The 14,803-nt window shown below is 35.0% G+C and overlaps 1 protein-coding gene across 2 annotated transcripts in view; it reads left to right on the top strand.

Annotated features, from left to right (window-relative positions):
- The window catches only part of CPNE8 (copine 8), a 108,739-nt gene that overhangs the window by 66,753 nt on the left and 27,183 nt on the right, over positions 1 to 14,803 (top strand). Inside the window, exons 17-20 of one of the 2 annotated variants that reach the window (XM_017811582.1) lie at positions 1,867 to 1,969; positions 4,738 to 4,795; positions 7,471 to 7,544; positions 12,587 to 14,547. In XM_017811582.1, the coding sequence (XP_017667071.1) occupies positions 1,867 to 1,969; positions 4,738 to 4,795; positions 7,471 to 7,544; positions 12,587 to 12,775 (424 nt within the window). In that variant the 3' untranslated portion in view covers positions 12,776 to 14,547. Of the gene's footprint in view, positions 1 to 1,866; positions 1,970 to 4,737; positions 4,796 to 7,470; positions 7,545 to 12,586; positions 14,548 to 14,803 lie in introns of those variants that run through there. The other variant, XM_017811583.1, reaches the window with a different exon arrangement.

Genomic DNA, 14,803 nt, shown 5'->3' with positions numbered 1-14,803 from the left:
GACTCCCATAGATATGGTTCTGGCCTGCAGTTACTCTTTGAACCTACCTTCAGTCTCAAAGAAATTTCTTCTTCGTACATCCCTCCCACTTAAAAATATGCCTCTGACTTTGATGAAATCTCTGGAAACAATGTCAGATATTACTGTCCTGTTGTGATCTCAGAACTCTTCAGAGAGTTTAATGAGAAGCTCATTAAACGGATAATGAGTTTATTATTCCAGTTACAGAATTATCTAAACTACACTAGATGCAACTTAGTTTCTTCTCTCGTCTCCCTTCCACATACAAGATCTTTCTTGTAAAAGACTTCTGAACATTTTAGTCTGTGGAAAATTTAAAATAACCAAATTTCTGTTCCATTTCTTCAGTGTAGGTATGTAGACAGTATTAAGTGCTCAGAAAGGATAATAAATTTTTATTTTACTCTCCCAACATCCCTTGTCATTGCAATCATGATTGAAAAGATTATAAGCATTGTGGAAAAATGAGATAAAAGAAGTCTATGCATTGTGGTGAAAATGTATTCCACACTAGGTCTTGCTAATCTGCAACCAACAAACAGCCTGCAAACAGATGATATTCAGCAGGTTCACTGTCTCTATGGCTTCTCTACCCATCTGTATCTTGGGGAGGACAAGTGAGGAAGGTGATGGCTTTCTCTGAGTTGTAACTTCCTGCAAACTCTATAAATGTTGTGGTTACAGCATCGTATTTATCAGCACTACTTGCTGCATTTTCTGGGCATATGCAGTCATCATGACCATCATTAGAACATATCCTGTTCAGTGACCCACGCCTTTCATGTTCAATGACCAATGAGTTCTTTGAGAGTCGTATTATGTATTTGGCCATGTATGCAACAGTATTCAATGGTAGTGGCAATTAATTTTTTTCTTTTACTGCTCTCCACACTTGTTTTTTTTATGACAAACTTCTGCTATTTGACTTCTGCTAAGAGCCTTCATAAAAGTAGGAACTATAGTGGCCATTGTCATGTGGAGCAGCCAACTTCACACAAAAAAAGCTTCTAATTATACAGGACACTGACCCTTGGGATTTGAAAGATAAATGAACTGAGGTATTAGTTTTTGACCTGCAGGCCACAGAGCTCAGTGTCACTGCTATGGACTCTCTTTTGAGACTTTCCAAATATTCAAGAGCTGCTCGTTTTCATAGAGCAGGGACTTCTTGGGTCCCTTAGCTAAGGTGGGAATGGCAGTTGATGTATTTTATCTTTCATTCATGTACAGCACAGGGAGAAGCTTGAGTGTTGAAAAGTGGGTGGTGCAAAGAGATGAATATCTAAGCCAGGGTTGCAGGGTTTCATGTTCAACCATTGTACAAATGTGCACATAAATGTGTAAATCTGCAAGTGTGGTCAACAATAAGTAACCTGGTTTTCTAAGACAAAAAAACCAAACCAACCAACCAACCAAAAACCAACAAAAACCACAATGTGCTGATTCCTGATAAATTTTATTCGTGCTATAAATCCAACCGTTCAATATTAGTGTATGCCCTTCATACCAAGCTATGTTCCCCAGAGGTAACAACTGTTAAACAACTAAGACTTTCTAACGACTCATGATTCTATAAAGGACATTCTGCCCATGATCCTCTTGGTAGCGAAGCAATTCCCATTTTTCACTGATACAACAGATGCAGATTATCAATATCAATATCGTATTAGCTCTGTTTTTTCAATGCTTTCATTTAAAAGTAGAATATCAATATAATTATTAGTGTCTTTACTTTTGAAATTCACTGCATTATGTAGTAGTCAAATTTTAAAAATACAGCTTATATTAATTCCTTTTATTAAGGGCTTTTGTTTATGACTATAATGTTGCTTTTTTTTCCCTTAGATATGCTGCTTCAGTAAAAGATGGCTCCCAGTATTTTGTTCTTCTGATTATTACAGATGGAGTTATTTCTGATATGGCTCAGACAAAAGAATCCATAGTGAATGTAAGTTTTGCTCAAAGTGTTGAAATTTAAAAGAATTATGTTTCTAGGAATTCATATTTTAGGCAATAAAGTAAATCTGTTAATATGTCAGGCACTATATTTGCGCTGTAATTAACCATCTTTACCAAACAGCAAAAGTTTGTTATGCATAAAGACAAAAAGAAAGCAAAAATTGAACCTCAGCCTAAATAGATAGTATTCTGTGGGAAATTATACTCTTCTCTCTAGCACTGTATATTTGTATGATTTTCCTCATCTACTTCTTGCCTCTTGCTTTCTCAGGCACATCCTGCCATGCGGTTTTGCACAGTGAACTGTTCTTTATCATTCTCGTAATTGCAGACAGCTTTGATCCTCACGCTTTTTGAAGACTGTCCCCAGCTTTCTGATCCCAAATGACAAGTGTACCAGTCATCTGATTTCCCTCTAAATAGCCCCTTAGAATTCAGAAAATTCTTAATTGTTTCTCAATTTCTTCATTATTTTCAATATTTTTCTCTTTAAAACTGCCATGTATATAAGTAATATTCTGTATCATGAACAGGTTCCGTTTTGTTTTTGCCCCTGGAACATTTCAAGTACACACAGAAACACTTTTAGACAGGGTTGGAAAAGATCTCCACCAATAGATTTTAACATAGCACAGCGGATCTAGTTAATAGCAAAGTGGTGAGTGAAAAGCTTACATTACAGTAATTAAGCATCATGTCAAAGTGAACAGTGTAGAATTAGGTGGCATATTTCTGAAGACCCACTTTCACTACCTCCTGCAGAGATTTGATACCATTCCAGTTAGTAGAGTGCACATGAAAATACTGCCACAGTGTTTGGTCTTCACTGGGGAGCAAAATCTGTGTATTAGTAAGGACTCTGACCTTACTAATAAACTTACCAACCCACCTGGTGAGTTTTTACACCCAAAGCTGTAACTGTGTTCAAAGGCACCACTTTACTTTCTCTGTCTTCCACCTTCCAGTATTACAGGAGGATAAAGTGACTCTCACTTCTAAAGGGGATAAACAAGCTTTTAGCTTGGATGTTTGTTCTCTAGTCCAGCCTACAAGTTTGAAATGTAGTTTCTTTTAGATGAGCTGCTTTTAGGTGACAAAAAGGCTCAGTGGAGAAAAAAGATCAGCTCTTGCTTCACCTCCCCATTTGAAGTCCGTAAGAGAGCAGCAAGTGTGGTTAGCTGATATCTTGTAAGATTAATTCATTTACCACTAAGACGTACAGAAAAACCTTGTTTCCAGTAATAGTTCATTTCCAGGAATAATAGCTGTTAGTCTACAACTGTCTGGAAATACAGCAGGTGTGTTGTAGGTTGGATTAACTGGAAGTTTGGGAATATTTGCTGTCTTTACTTTTTATGAAGATACCTTCATTTTTCTGCATACTTCCTGAAATGTGAGCACGGTATACCATGACAGAACTAATTAAATGCTATTCAATAGCAGTTTTTCTGCCTTAATAATATCCAGAATACTAAAAAGGGCAATCATGTTCAATGCAACTTGATGTGTATAAAACTCAAAAAGAATATATTTCAATTTTTAACACTAATTGTGCTTTTAGGCATCTTTCTCATTACAGCATATATGTCAGACACATTCTGTTTTACCAAACTGTTTAAAGGTTATGCTGTCATTCAGGAAATGCCAACACTTAAGTTTATTTGCAAGAGTTTAACTCTTTGTCTTTATGCTGTCCTTGCCACTTACTGTTTCATATATCATTGTATCACATAAATCTGTGTCTGTGTGAGTAGGAATCTCTTTAAAGGATGTTTTCTTTACAATCAAGAAATAAGATTCTAGAAAACACCTGAAAAACAGGAGGTGTTCTGTTCTAAGAGATCAGAAGGTGTACATCTCTGATTTTTTTGGCCAGTGTGTACTCCTGTTTAATGTTTAAAATGACTGTAGACATTTCATGGTTCGTCAGAATAACTCAGTAAGCAATAGTTGTCAACCCTGACATTTGGTGGATTTTTTTTTATTTGTTACTGTCTTCATCAGAGGCAGTTTCAGATTATTTCTGTAAACTGGTGCTACTGTCAGGGCAGGAGAGTCTAATATTTATGACACTGTCTTCATAATTTTAAAGGTTTTATAGAGAGTTTATTCAGGGAAAGCCAGATACCCTCTTTGACTTGTTTTATTGAATGAAAAAAATTAAATAAAATTGAAAATCTTACCATAAGCCAGTTTGATATCTTGTTTGCTTTGTGACATGGATGACTAACTTGAATAAAATTTCATTAATGATATAAATATAAGATGCATATTGCTCAAATAGATTAGTTATTTCCTTTTTAAAATTGGTGTCAAGTCAATGTAAAAAAGAGTATCCCTTAGTACCAAGCATCTGTGTAATACCAAGAAACAGCAAAGTACATTTAAATAAATGTCAGACTGTCACTAGGTACATATTTGCAATCATCAGTTTACAGAAGTTTCCCGGATAAATTTGTCCTCTTAGTTGTCATATTAGTATTAAACCAGAACATAGTTTGTTGTGTTTAATTAGCACCCTACATGATTCAAAGATTTGGTAATGAAAAGATAAATTAAAATAATCATCTGCCTTTCTATCTTTATCCAAGATGCTTTGTATCACTTAAGCAGACAGTTTTCACCCCTGAACGTTTTAGGGGAGAAAAAAATTGCTCTTTGAAACATAACTTATGCATGTTTTTTATTCAGATTGTTCTCATATTGTTGGCAGAGGTTATATAATGCATTAAACCTTTTTTTCTTCTTCTTTTGAAGGCTTCAAAGCTTCCAATGTCCATAATTATAGTGGGGGTAGGACCAGCAGAGTTTGATGGTAAGTGTTCTAGTGTTCTTTCTAGATTTTTTTTCTTGTATTTGCTTACATTTTAGTAATATGTGGCTTTTCAAATATTGTTCTTTAGAAGAACATAATATGAAACAAGCAATATGCTCTGTTGACATTTCCAGCTGGATTGATTGATAACTCAGTGTGATTACAAGCTACCATGTGGAGCTGTGTAGCCCCTCAGGCTCTCTGTTCAAGTCACATAACCATATGGAGGCTCAGCATTTACAGAGCTCCAGAAGATCAGCTGAAAAAAAACCCAATGCAGTAATTAAGTATAATCAAGTAATGTTGAATTTCTTCAACGTGGATATTTGGATGCCTTGTGAATGCTGGAAATACTGATCTTACTGCAGTAATAAAATTTTGAGAAAAAAATGGATACATTTGAGGTGATCTGGGGTTTAATTTGTTAAGAGGATTGAGTCTTACTGTGTAGCAGCATTGAAAGAATATTAAGGCAGGAGAGAAATTACCAGGTTATTTACATATTCTTTCATATGATATTCCAGAATACCATTCATTATTGCAATAACTAAGCTGCTTCCATTATGTGTACTAATTTATTAAGTGCCATCATATATATCACTGCACTGTGAAGTGTAGACATTCTGTGTGTGTCTGTTCCTCGAAGTCCTAAATCCTTTCTTTTTAATTCTAGTACGTCTGGTTAGACAGTATGCCGTCTGTTGTACATTAAGTATACTTAGTACTACTGCCACAGATGTTTAATGTTGACTAATGACTTGACATGTTAATTCTCCTACAAATATTCTAAGAGTATGAAAAAAAGAGGAAAAAATAAAACAAAAAAAATTATCGGGAGTTGACTTTCTTAATGCTTTTGGGGCAAGTGGTATATTAGTGATAGTTTTAAATATCTTATTCCTTGAAGAAATTGTTGAGGTGGACACTTACACTTCAGATGATTGTATGCCACACTCAGTGAGAAAAGATCGTTTATATTCATAAATGCATATGACAGAAATTGGTAAACTTAATTTTTACTCCTGAGAATTCCCAAATTTAGTCCTATTTTACTTACTTTTCTCTCACCCTCCTTTGCCTTTTCCCTTTTCTGCTGTTTGTCTAGTCCCTGGGTTGCCCAGGCTCTCCTTAACTCAGTCAGGACATGTTCTTGGGGTGTCATCCCCACCGCCTTTCTGAAGCTGGAATTATATTTGTACTGCAGGATACAGTTTCCATGTTTGGATCCACAATCCTTGAGTGTGCTGCCTCAATGAGATTCACCCATTAAGTGTATGCCAAGTCTGTAGTCCTGCAGTGCCCAAGAAATTCCTTCTGGAAAAAACAATGGACTCCATGTCTGATGTAGATGCTGAAGAAGTGTGTCTGCAGGAGGGTTTATGTTCAGGCAGACTGTCTTAAAATTCAGGTGTCACTGAAGCTTCAGTTCTGCTGTAGAGAGACTAAGCTACTCCTCTTCAGATATGATATCACTGTTCCTTAGATCTCTCAGTCCCTGGGGGCTACCACAGGGGCTCAGGTAGATGACACATACATTTGGCAGAGCTTTACTTAAGGATGTGAGGATGATTGTAATAGGTCTCATCAGGGGGCTGTTTTGCCCAGTATTCTGTATCTAACATGGCTATGGGTGGCTTCCTAAAGAACGTTAAGAGCAGACTAGGCAAATAGGATACTTCTCTGAATACTGTTTTTAGGTTTGATTTTCTGAACAGCATATAGTTTATATCTGTTTTGGAAATTTTGAGTGAATCTCCTTTAAATACTTGTCCAGTCTCCTAGTTTGAACACATATGTTTTTGCTACAGCATCATTGGGCATCATGCTCTACAGACCTAATAGTTTTTTTCTTTGAACAAATATGCTATCACTTACTTTGAATTTGGCTCCTGATAATGTCATTTTTGCTTTCTAGTTCTTACTTCAGAAGAACTAGGTTTTGAAATGCTGGTTTTGGTGAATTCAACCCAGTTTGTAACCCCCCAAAAAGCTCAGTGATGCAAGGCTTTGATTTTCGTAGCATACACTGAAAGAAGCTTTGTAGAATTGCAGATCCAATGTCTGAGCAATAATCTGAGATCCCAAATCCATCCATCTCTACACTTACCAGAGAGTGGCTATGCCTTTCTACCTAGAATAGCTTCCAGGTATCTGGAAAATTTGAGAGTTTTCCTGGATCCTGCTCAGAAGATACAAGAAAAATTACCCAATAAATTTAAGAAATTTTTATAAGCACTCCTCATTCCTATGCATTAGCAGATACTGCCTTTTCAGTATGAATGTGACTTACTACCTCTTTGTGCTGCATCCTGTGATAGCTTCTGTAACAATAGCTGCTGATGAATTCTTCTCCACCTATGAAAGTATAAGTATAGCCTTACAAAAACAGATATACTTGCTGGTTTGAGAGCTGGAAGGATAGGGACTTTTAGCATGATCTGTTTTGTTCTGAAGACGACAATAAAGACAAAAAGTATGTATTATCACCATGAAAAAGTGCAAAATAGCTACAAAACATGAGGTATTTTATGGTGCAAATGACCTTACAGAGTTACCTAAATAACAGTTGTTGGTTTTGGTGCCCTAAAGTGTATATTGTCTGAACTTTTTCTCAGTAAGACTCTTTTGTTGTGTACCTGAACTCATAGATTTAATTTTTTATTTTTTTTTTGTAGCTATGGAAGAACTGGATGGAGATGTAGTCAGGATTTCTTCAAGAGGAAAATTTGCAGAAAGAGACATTGTGCAGGTGGGAGAGAAAATATGAACTAATATATTTTACTGTTCCTGTTTGGTCTGAATTCTTGTTTCTAACTGTATTCCTGCCTCTCATTTTATCTTAGCACAGACATACTTTATCTTGAGGTTTTCATAACAAGCTCAGAACCTCTCTGCGATACCTCTAAGCCTTTGTATAACACATAGTAGTGGATCTGCATTCATTAGGAAATGACCCCTAACTGGCAAGACACTGTTATAAAGTCTTAGTGTTATACATCTGTGGGAGAACAGTTAGGTACTGAAAATTTGGAGAAACGTGGTATCTGTAAAAAGAATGGTATCTGTCTAAATCTTTTATGGAAGGCATTTTATTTTCCTGAAAGTGGCTGAATAAATTTATAAAATAGAGTATTTTAGTTGGAAGGGACCTACAACAGACATCTAGTGCAACTACCTGGCCACTACAGGACTGACTAAAACAGGACATTATCCAAATGCCTCTTAATAAACACTCACAGGCATCCTTAGATTCAAACCTCACTGTAAATCAGCCATTTCTTCTTCTCCCTTTATTCCTCCTATTTGTCAAACTTTACAGTGTTCACTTATTTTTCCTCTTATTTATTTTCACTTCTCTTCAAGACAGGTTGGGTTTTTATGTTGTTGTTTAGTAGCATATGCATAGAGAGAGAATAACTGAGCTACATGAACAGCTTGTATTGCATGATGATTAAGGTCAGATTGCAGCTGATGAACCTTGGAATATGTATATTTGTTTTCATTGATATCTGCAGGAACTGAAACTTCAAAATATTTAATGTTACAAATACTGATATGCGAATGTTTAAGGATTGATTGATGACTGACAGTGGATACAATATTTCAGTCCAAGGAGGTGTTCAAAACATGTGTGACTGCTGATTTTATAATTTGTTTCTATTAGAATACGAAATAAATGTACATAAATATATGGAAACTAAAATTATGAGATTTTTTCTCCAGTCTTAAAGATTCTCAGAGCAATGAACACTACATTAAAATTTCCCCTCTTGTTTTTTCTAAATGGGGATCAGAAATGAGAATAAGATGACAACAGTTAAATTACCCTCAAACTCTTTATAGATATACATTAAAGAAAGTCATGGATTCCTGAACTCTAATAGTTGAAAAAGAGACTTTTTTCATTTTTACAACATACAGAGATAAGAAGTGATGGGAAAACGACATACAAAACTCTTAGAAGAGTAAAACATGCTGTCTTTTTTAATTAGTGTTGTCAAAAAGGTAATTATAAAAGTAAGGATGATGTAGGACAGCTGAACAGGAGACAAGAAAGAATGTTTCTCATTTTGTCAAAGCCTTTGTAGTGTTCCTTAGTAGTCCATATCGGGATGGAGAGGGGCTGTCTAATCTATTATGCTGTATATGTCACTGCTTTCAACAGAGCAATATGTGGAATGGACCCTGAACTAGTATTTCTGCAAAGCCTGTGCCTTGTCAGATTTTTTGAAGCTAATTCAGGTATCTCTGGAATGCATTGCACTTATGTTTAAATGCATTTAAATATAAGCAACATAATTTTCCCAAGAAACAGTGTCCCCAAAATCTGCAGGTTTTGTATTCAAAGAGCATAAATTGATGGAGTTCTTAAAGTGTTTTAAGCAAGATTTGTGAAAAGGCTTTGCATCAGAGATATACTAATTTCCACTGAAAAATAAATTAAAAAAATTAGAATGAATACCCTTTGGTATTTCTTTAGAATTCACTGCGTGTCAGAAATGTAATAAAACATTTATTTAGTATTAACATATTTAAATCAGAATGTTGCCCCAAGCCATACTGAATTACCTGAAGGCAGTATTATTTTGAGCTCTTTTTCTGTCTAAATACTAACAAATACTTCATAGGCTAGCTAAATAAATAAAAAGGGATAATGTCAAACCCTTTAAGTTTGGTATGACCTTATTTTATATCTGGCAGGATAAAACTGACTTACCTTCATAAAACTAACAGCTCAAATATAAAAAAGTTTTATGTTTTTTGTGTATTAGGTTAATTAAAATTAGCTAGCGAAATTAACTATTAATTCTAACAGTGTTGTCAAATATTATGATTAAATTAGTAAAGGAAAAATTTGCCTGTTCACAGTGAGTCACTACATCTCTTATATTTACTACTGACTGCAATTCATTTAAAGACATGTCCTTCACTATTCCTTCCTCACTAGTATATATACATACCCCAAGGACTCTACTTTATGTATACCAATTCTTCCTCAGTTTATTTCATTTCTGCTCCTTTATGTTATACTTTTGCTGTTTAAGACATTTTAGGAGAATACTTGTAGTAATGTACCTGTTGTTTGTCTTGAAAATTTCGCATATTAGCCTTTTTATTTAAACCCTTAAACTATAGAAAAAGCAGTTGACCTTCCTTCAGTTTCCCTTTGGTTTCCCTTTGATCTTTCATGTTATTCCTTTGCCATCTCTACTTCTTCTACATATTTGCTGTCCTTGTGCATCTCTATGTTTGATTATCTGTCCATAGTTTCTCCAACTCCTCCAACATCTATCTCCCGAGGGGGGAGGGAGAACTAAATCAGGCCATCTGCATTGTATAATTGCATGTGAACAATTACACTGCTGAAATAGCCTCACTTTGCTACAGAACAGTGGTGTGAGATTTCATGTCTGCAGACTAATGGGTAAGGTGAGCTCTTGGGATGGGACACATTTTGTTCTTTAACTCAGACTGCATGTGCTTTTTACATAAGACAGACATTGCATTAGAAAATGAATAACATGAGGGGAAAATGAACACCAAGCTGATTCCATCCTGGCTGAACGTGTAAACCAGAAGGCTACAGAGATGCTTGTTTTGTTTTGTTTCATTATTCTTCAAACTCCATGATTCTGGGGACAGTCAGGTGTATTCTTACAGGAAAGTTAACGGAGTTTAAGAAGAAACAACCACTTGAAACAGGGCAGTTCTGGGCTGGCTTTTGAAAACCGATAGAGGTTTTTCATGAAATGAAGTAGTCAGTTCTAGTAAATGTCACAGTATTGAAGCTTGTCCTCTTGTATTTTGAGAAGTTACTGAGTAAACACAGAAATGGTTTAGACAGCTAATTATGGGACTGCAGATATCTTGCTTCCTGGCTTAATACCCTAAAATTAGGCTCCTTTTTGCCTGTTCTTCTGCCCTTATGCCTGATATGCTCTTGGACACAACCCACTGAAGAAGTGAAGGATGCTTCTGTCTGGAATACTACTCTTTTAGTCTTGCTGGCTGCGGCAGCCTGTGCTCGCTGACTCTGCTTGAGCAGCAAGGTTGGACTAAAAGACCTCTGTGAGGGCACTTCTAGCTTCAACAATCTTGCAACTGAGTCATTATCTTCAGAGAAACTGCAGATATACTGCTTCCTGGGAGCATGCCCTAATCAGTAGCGGGTTACACTTAATTTTATTTCAGTTTAATGTAACATAGTTAGAATACGAAGTCTGGAAGCCTTTTTTTCTCGCAGCTTGAGATCCTTTTCAGGAAAGTTATGCAGAGAATAGTTTCTTGCTTGAATTCTAAACATCTTTTAGTAGGAGATTGATGCCTAGATGGCTTCCATAAGTCAAGGGTGAGAAGTGCTTTCCAAAGTTGTTGTAAAAGTTATTTAAGTTCATTATTCCTGAAATGTTGTCTTTGGGTTTGGATGTTTTTATGTTTTTTTTTTTTTTTTCCAGGGGTTTTTTGTTTTTTTTTCTTTGTTTAATATATTTACTAGATTTCTTATATTTCTGTCTTTTCTGGGAAACTCTCAGGATCTCAGAAATTAAGTGTAGGTTAAACTTTCACTGTAACTCACTGTAACACTGTAACCCCTAAATTTTGAAAACTTCAATACTTTTAAGAAAAATGGAATTTAGTCTGTGGCTGTGGTTGCTGTGCATCCAAGAGAGCATAATTTGTGTGGTTGGTATAATGGGCAAAAGATTTGAGAGTTGAGACAGGTGATGAAATATCTGTGGGTCTGACTTAACAAACAGTTCTAGTTTTATCCTGGAGTACAACAGCTAGCAAACAAATAGGGACAATTTACTTGTTGGTTTGTTTGTTTTGGGTTTTTTGGGGGATGAGAGAGCAGAAGGGCACCATAGCATAGCCTGGCATATCAGCACCAGAATTGGTTTGGGACATTGAATCCCAATTTTGTCATCCAGCTGTTATCCTGAGATAGGCTCCAGAATCTGATCAAGAAGCAGAATTTCAAATCAGGCTTTCTTTTGGGATAACCTATTAGCAAACTTAACCCACTGCTTTGCTGTGTGCTCTCTGTTATGAATAAAAATCTAGGAGCCTGGGTTGTTTCTTTTTTCTATGCCAGTAGCACAAGCATCTCATAAAGTATTATGAAATCCCAGCCAGAGCTGGGTAGCTAACTGGTTTAGGTGTTGCAGATCTGAGTATCACATAAAAAGTTCCTGTTTGAATCCAATCCTTTTTGCTTAGATTCTTTATGCATCTGTTAGTATAATATTAAAAGTGTTCGGGTGGTTCATAGTTCTACCAGGTATAATGCAAAATGGTCAAAAATATAAAGCCATCCTTACTGTTTTGTTCACTTCAGAGGGCAAAAAATCTATTCACTAAGTGCCAGAGGGGAGGCAGCCTGGTAGGAGAACCCTAGGAGCAGGGAATGTAAGCTAAGGATAGTTTTCTGAGACAAAAGTACCTTTTTGTATGAAAAGGGTTGAGAGATAGAGTACATTAATATGCTACCTTACCTGTTTTATATGTACATATGTTGTGGTTTATATGATATGTTTTACATATATATTCATTGTTTTTCAATTTTTTAAAATCTGTCTTGTGGTAAAAACAGCGTTATGCTTTCACTGTGGGTGAACCTCTTCACATAAGCCATGGCTCACTCAGATTGCCCAAGACAGGTTTCATTGATATATTTGGGTTATCTCTCAGTTCCCTCGATAAAACTTTATTTTTAGGTTGTAAGATGTATTCCGTGTTTGCATAATGATCTGAGTGAATGATCTGTTAATGCTCTATTTTGTTTTGTAGTTTGTGCCATTCCGAGATTACATTGACAGAAGTGGTAATCACGTGTTAAGCATGGCAAGACTTGCTAAAGATGTTTTGGCTGAAATTCCAGAGCAGTTTCTGTCCTACATGAGAGTCAGAGGAATAAAGCCATTACCTGCACCACCACCCTATACACCTCCAATTCACGTGTTGCAGACTCAGATATGACTGCTCTGAAGCATTTATCACAAGTCTCTGGATGCAGCAGTAGCTTCTGATAATTTTTTGGAGCTAGAAAAATTCTCTTTACATACCAAAATTCTCCTATAGTTGCATAGCAACTAGAAAGCTTTTAAATGCTAAGAGTAAAATGTTGATGATCTGAGTCATTTTTTCTTTTTTTTTTTTTTACAAAACATCCTACTTTTTTGATGTATTTATTGGAGGGGGAAAGCACAAGTCAGGTTTTCAACTCAGAAGATAGTGTCCTCTCTGAATACTGTGTGTATATAAATGTATAGGAATGCTATTACTCTGTATCAATGTTTACATGTTACTATTTTTAAATTTCAGTACTTTTATAACTATTCTTAAGAATAAAAGTTTGGAATATTGATTCACATGTCTTCTAGCTTGCAATAGTTTGTCACAAGATAACAAGAGAAGCAATATCTCTTTGAATGTTTGTCCAGACAAATACAAATGAAAGCTGAGAAAAGGACAAATATATCTATGTGTTTTCAAGTAACTGAATTGCTTCAGTCAGTGCTCAGTAATCCATTCATCTCACAGTTTCAGAATAAACTCCTGAAATGTGAATAATATAATTGCATATGACTTGTAACTAACTCCAAACTCTGAGGGGGAGGTGTGTGTATTTTTTCAGAGATTCTCCAATTTCTAAGTTTATCTAAGTTTACAGATTTTTAAACTAGCTACTGAAACAAAATTAGAATAGTTACTTGCTTTAATTAATTAAAGAAAATTACCTCAATTCAGAACTATCAGAGTATTATAGTTGAGTCATCGAGCTCATTCAATCATATCATGCATCCCTTAAAGCACTAGAAATTTTGCATCAGAAATGTCTTTTGAAGTGATTACAGCAGATGTTTTATAATGGACCATTTTAAACTTTAAAAATTTAAAATCATAACCTTTTTTTGTCTAGATTACCCGTTCAAAGGGATGCTGACTCTTAATACTTGGGTTTAATATTGTCATTTAATCACATTTTCATTCAGGGTGCATGAATGATAATGTTAATTAACTGGTTTAAAAATTGCACAACTATGTTGCTTTGTGCACAATTTTGTGTACAGAACTACCCAAAAAATTTTAGTATATGCCTGTTCGTATATAATTATAAAATGGTTTTGCATGTATATTTTGTACAAAATACACGGTTTTGTGAGTTTGTGTCAGATACGTTTTATTTTGAACTAATGGCCTTAAATTTCACAAAATTCCTGAAATGATTTTGAATTGCCTTCAAATACTGTTAAAACTGAACATTTTAATTTTTTTGTGTCACAGTTGTAACTGTCTTGTATATGTAACTTTTTTCTTTGCATATGACCTGTTTACTACTTCTGTTTCTTACTACTGAATGTTGTAATGTACAGTATAAAACTAAGGTGCATTTTTTAAGCATGAGAAGTTTTTTGCCAGAAAGCATATCCTCAATATTAATGACATATAACTATGTAAATGCAGAATCTTCCATTTTTAAATATATTTAACTTCCTTTAACTATTTCATGTGGGAAATTACATTTTCCAAATAATTATTCTGTTAGTAAAAAAATAATAATTTTTTTTTTTGTAAAATAAAGATCTTGTTTTATTTTTATTTCAAAACAGTTTTTACATAAATATGGACTTTAATTTTCTCACCAGAATATGTATTTCTTAGTGGATTGATGTTGCATGAATGAAATTTGATACTTGGCAACTACAAATTTTGATGAAAGTGCATCATAAAGAGTAAGTTTAAATCTACTTATTGGTGGTGGTGTTCTCCTTCCATCTTCTGAATTAGTTTCTGCACTTACGGTGTTGGCGCTTTAGAAAACTGAAGTAATGCTATGTTTCTGTTGTTTCATTTGGTTAGACAAATCTTGTGCTGATACTTGTATTGGTTCCCAGTGACCCATATATTTAACAGTTTTTGACTCAAAGACCAAAATACAAACTTCTTTCATTCAGTTTAGAGTAATTTATTAGTTCTCATTTAGCCAACACCTTTATTAATCTA

Source organism: Lepidothrix coronata, unplaced genomic scaffold (genome assembly GCF_001604755.1).
Source record: "Lepidothrix coronata isolate B3197 unplaced genomic scaffold, Lepidothrix_coronata-1.0 Scaffold32, whole genome shotgun sequence".
Lineage (NCBI taxonomy): Eukaryota > Metazoa > Chordata > Aves > Passeriformes > Pipridae > Lepidothrix > Lepidothrix coronata.
Note: the sequence above shows the minus strand (reverse complement) of the source record. Positions and strands in the feature narration are given on the sequence as shown.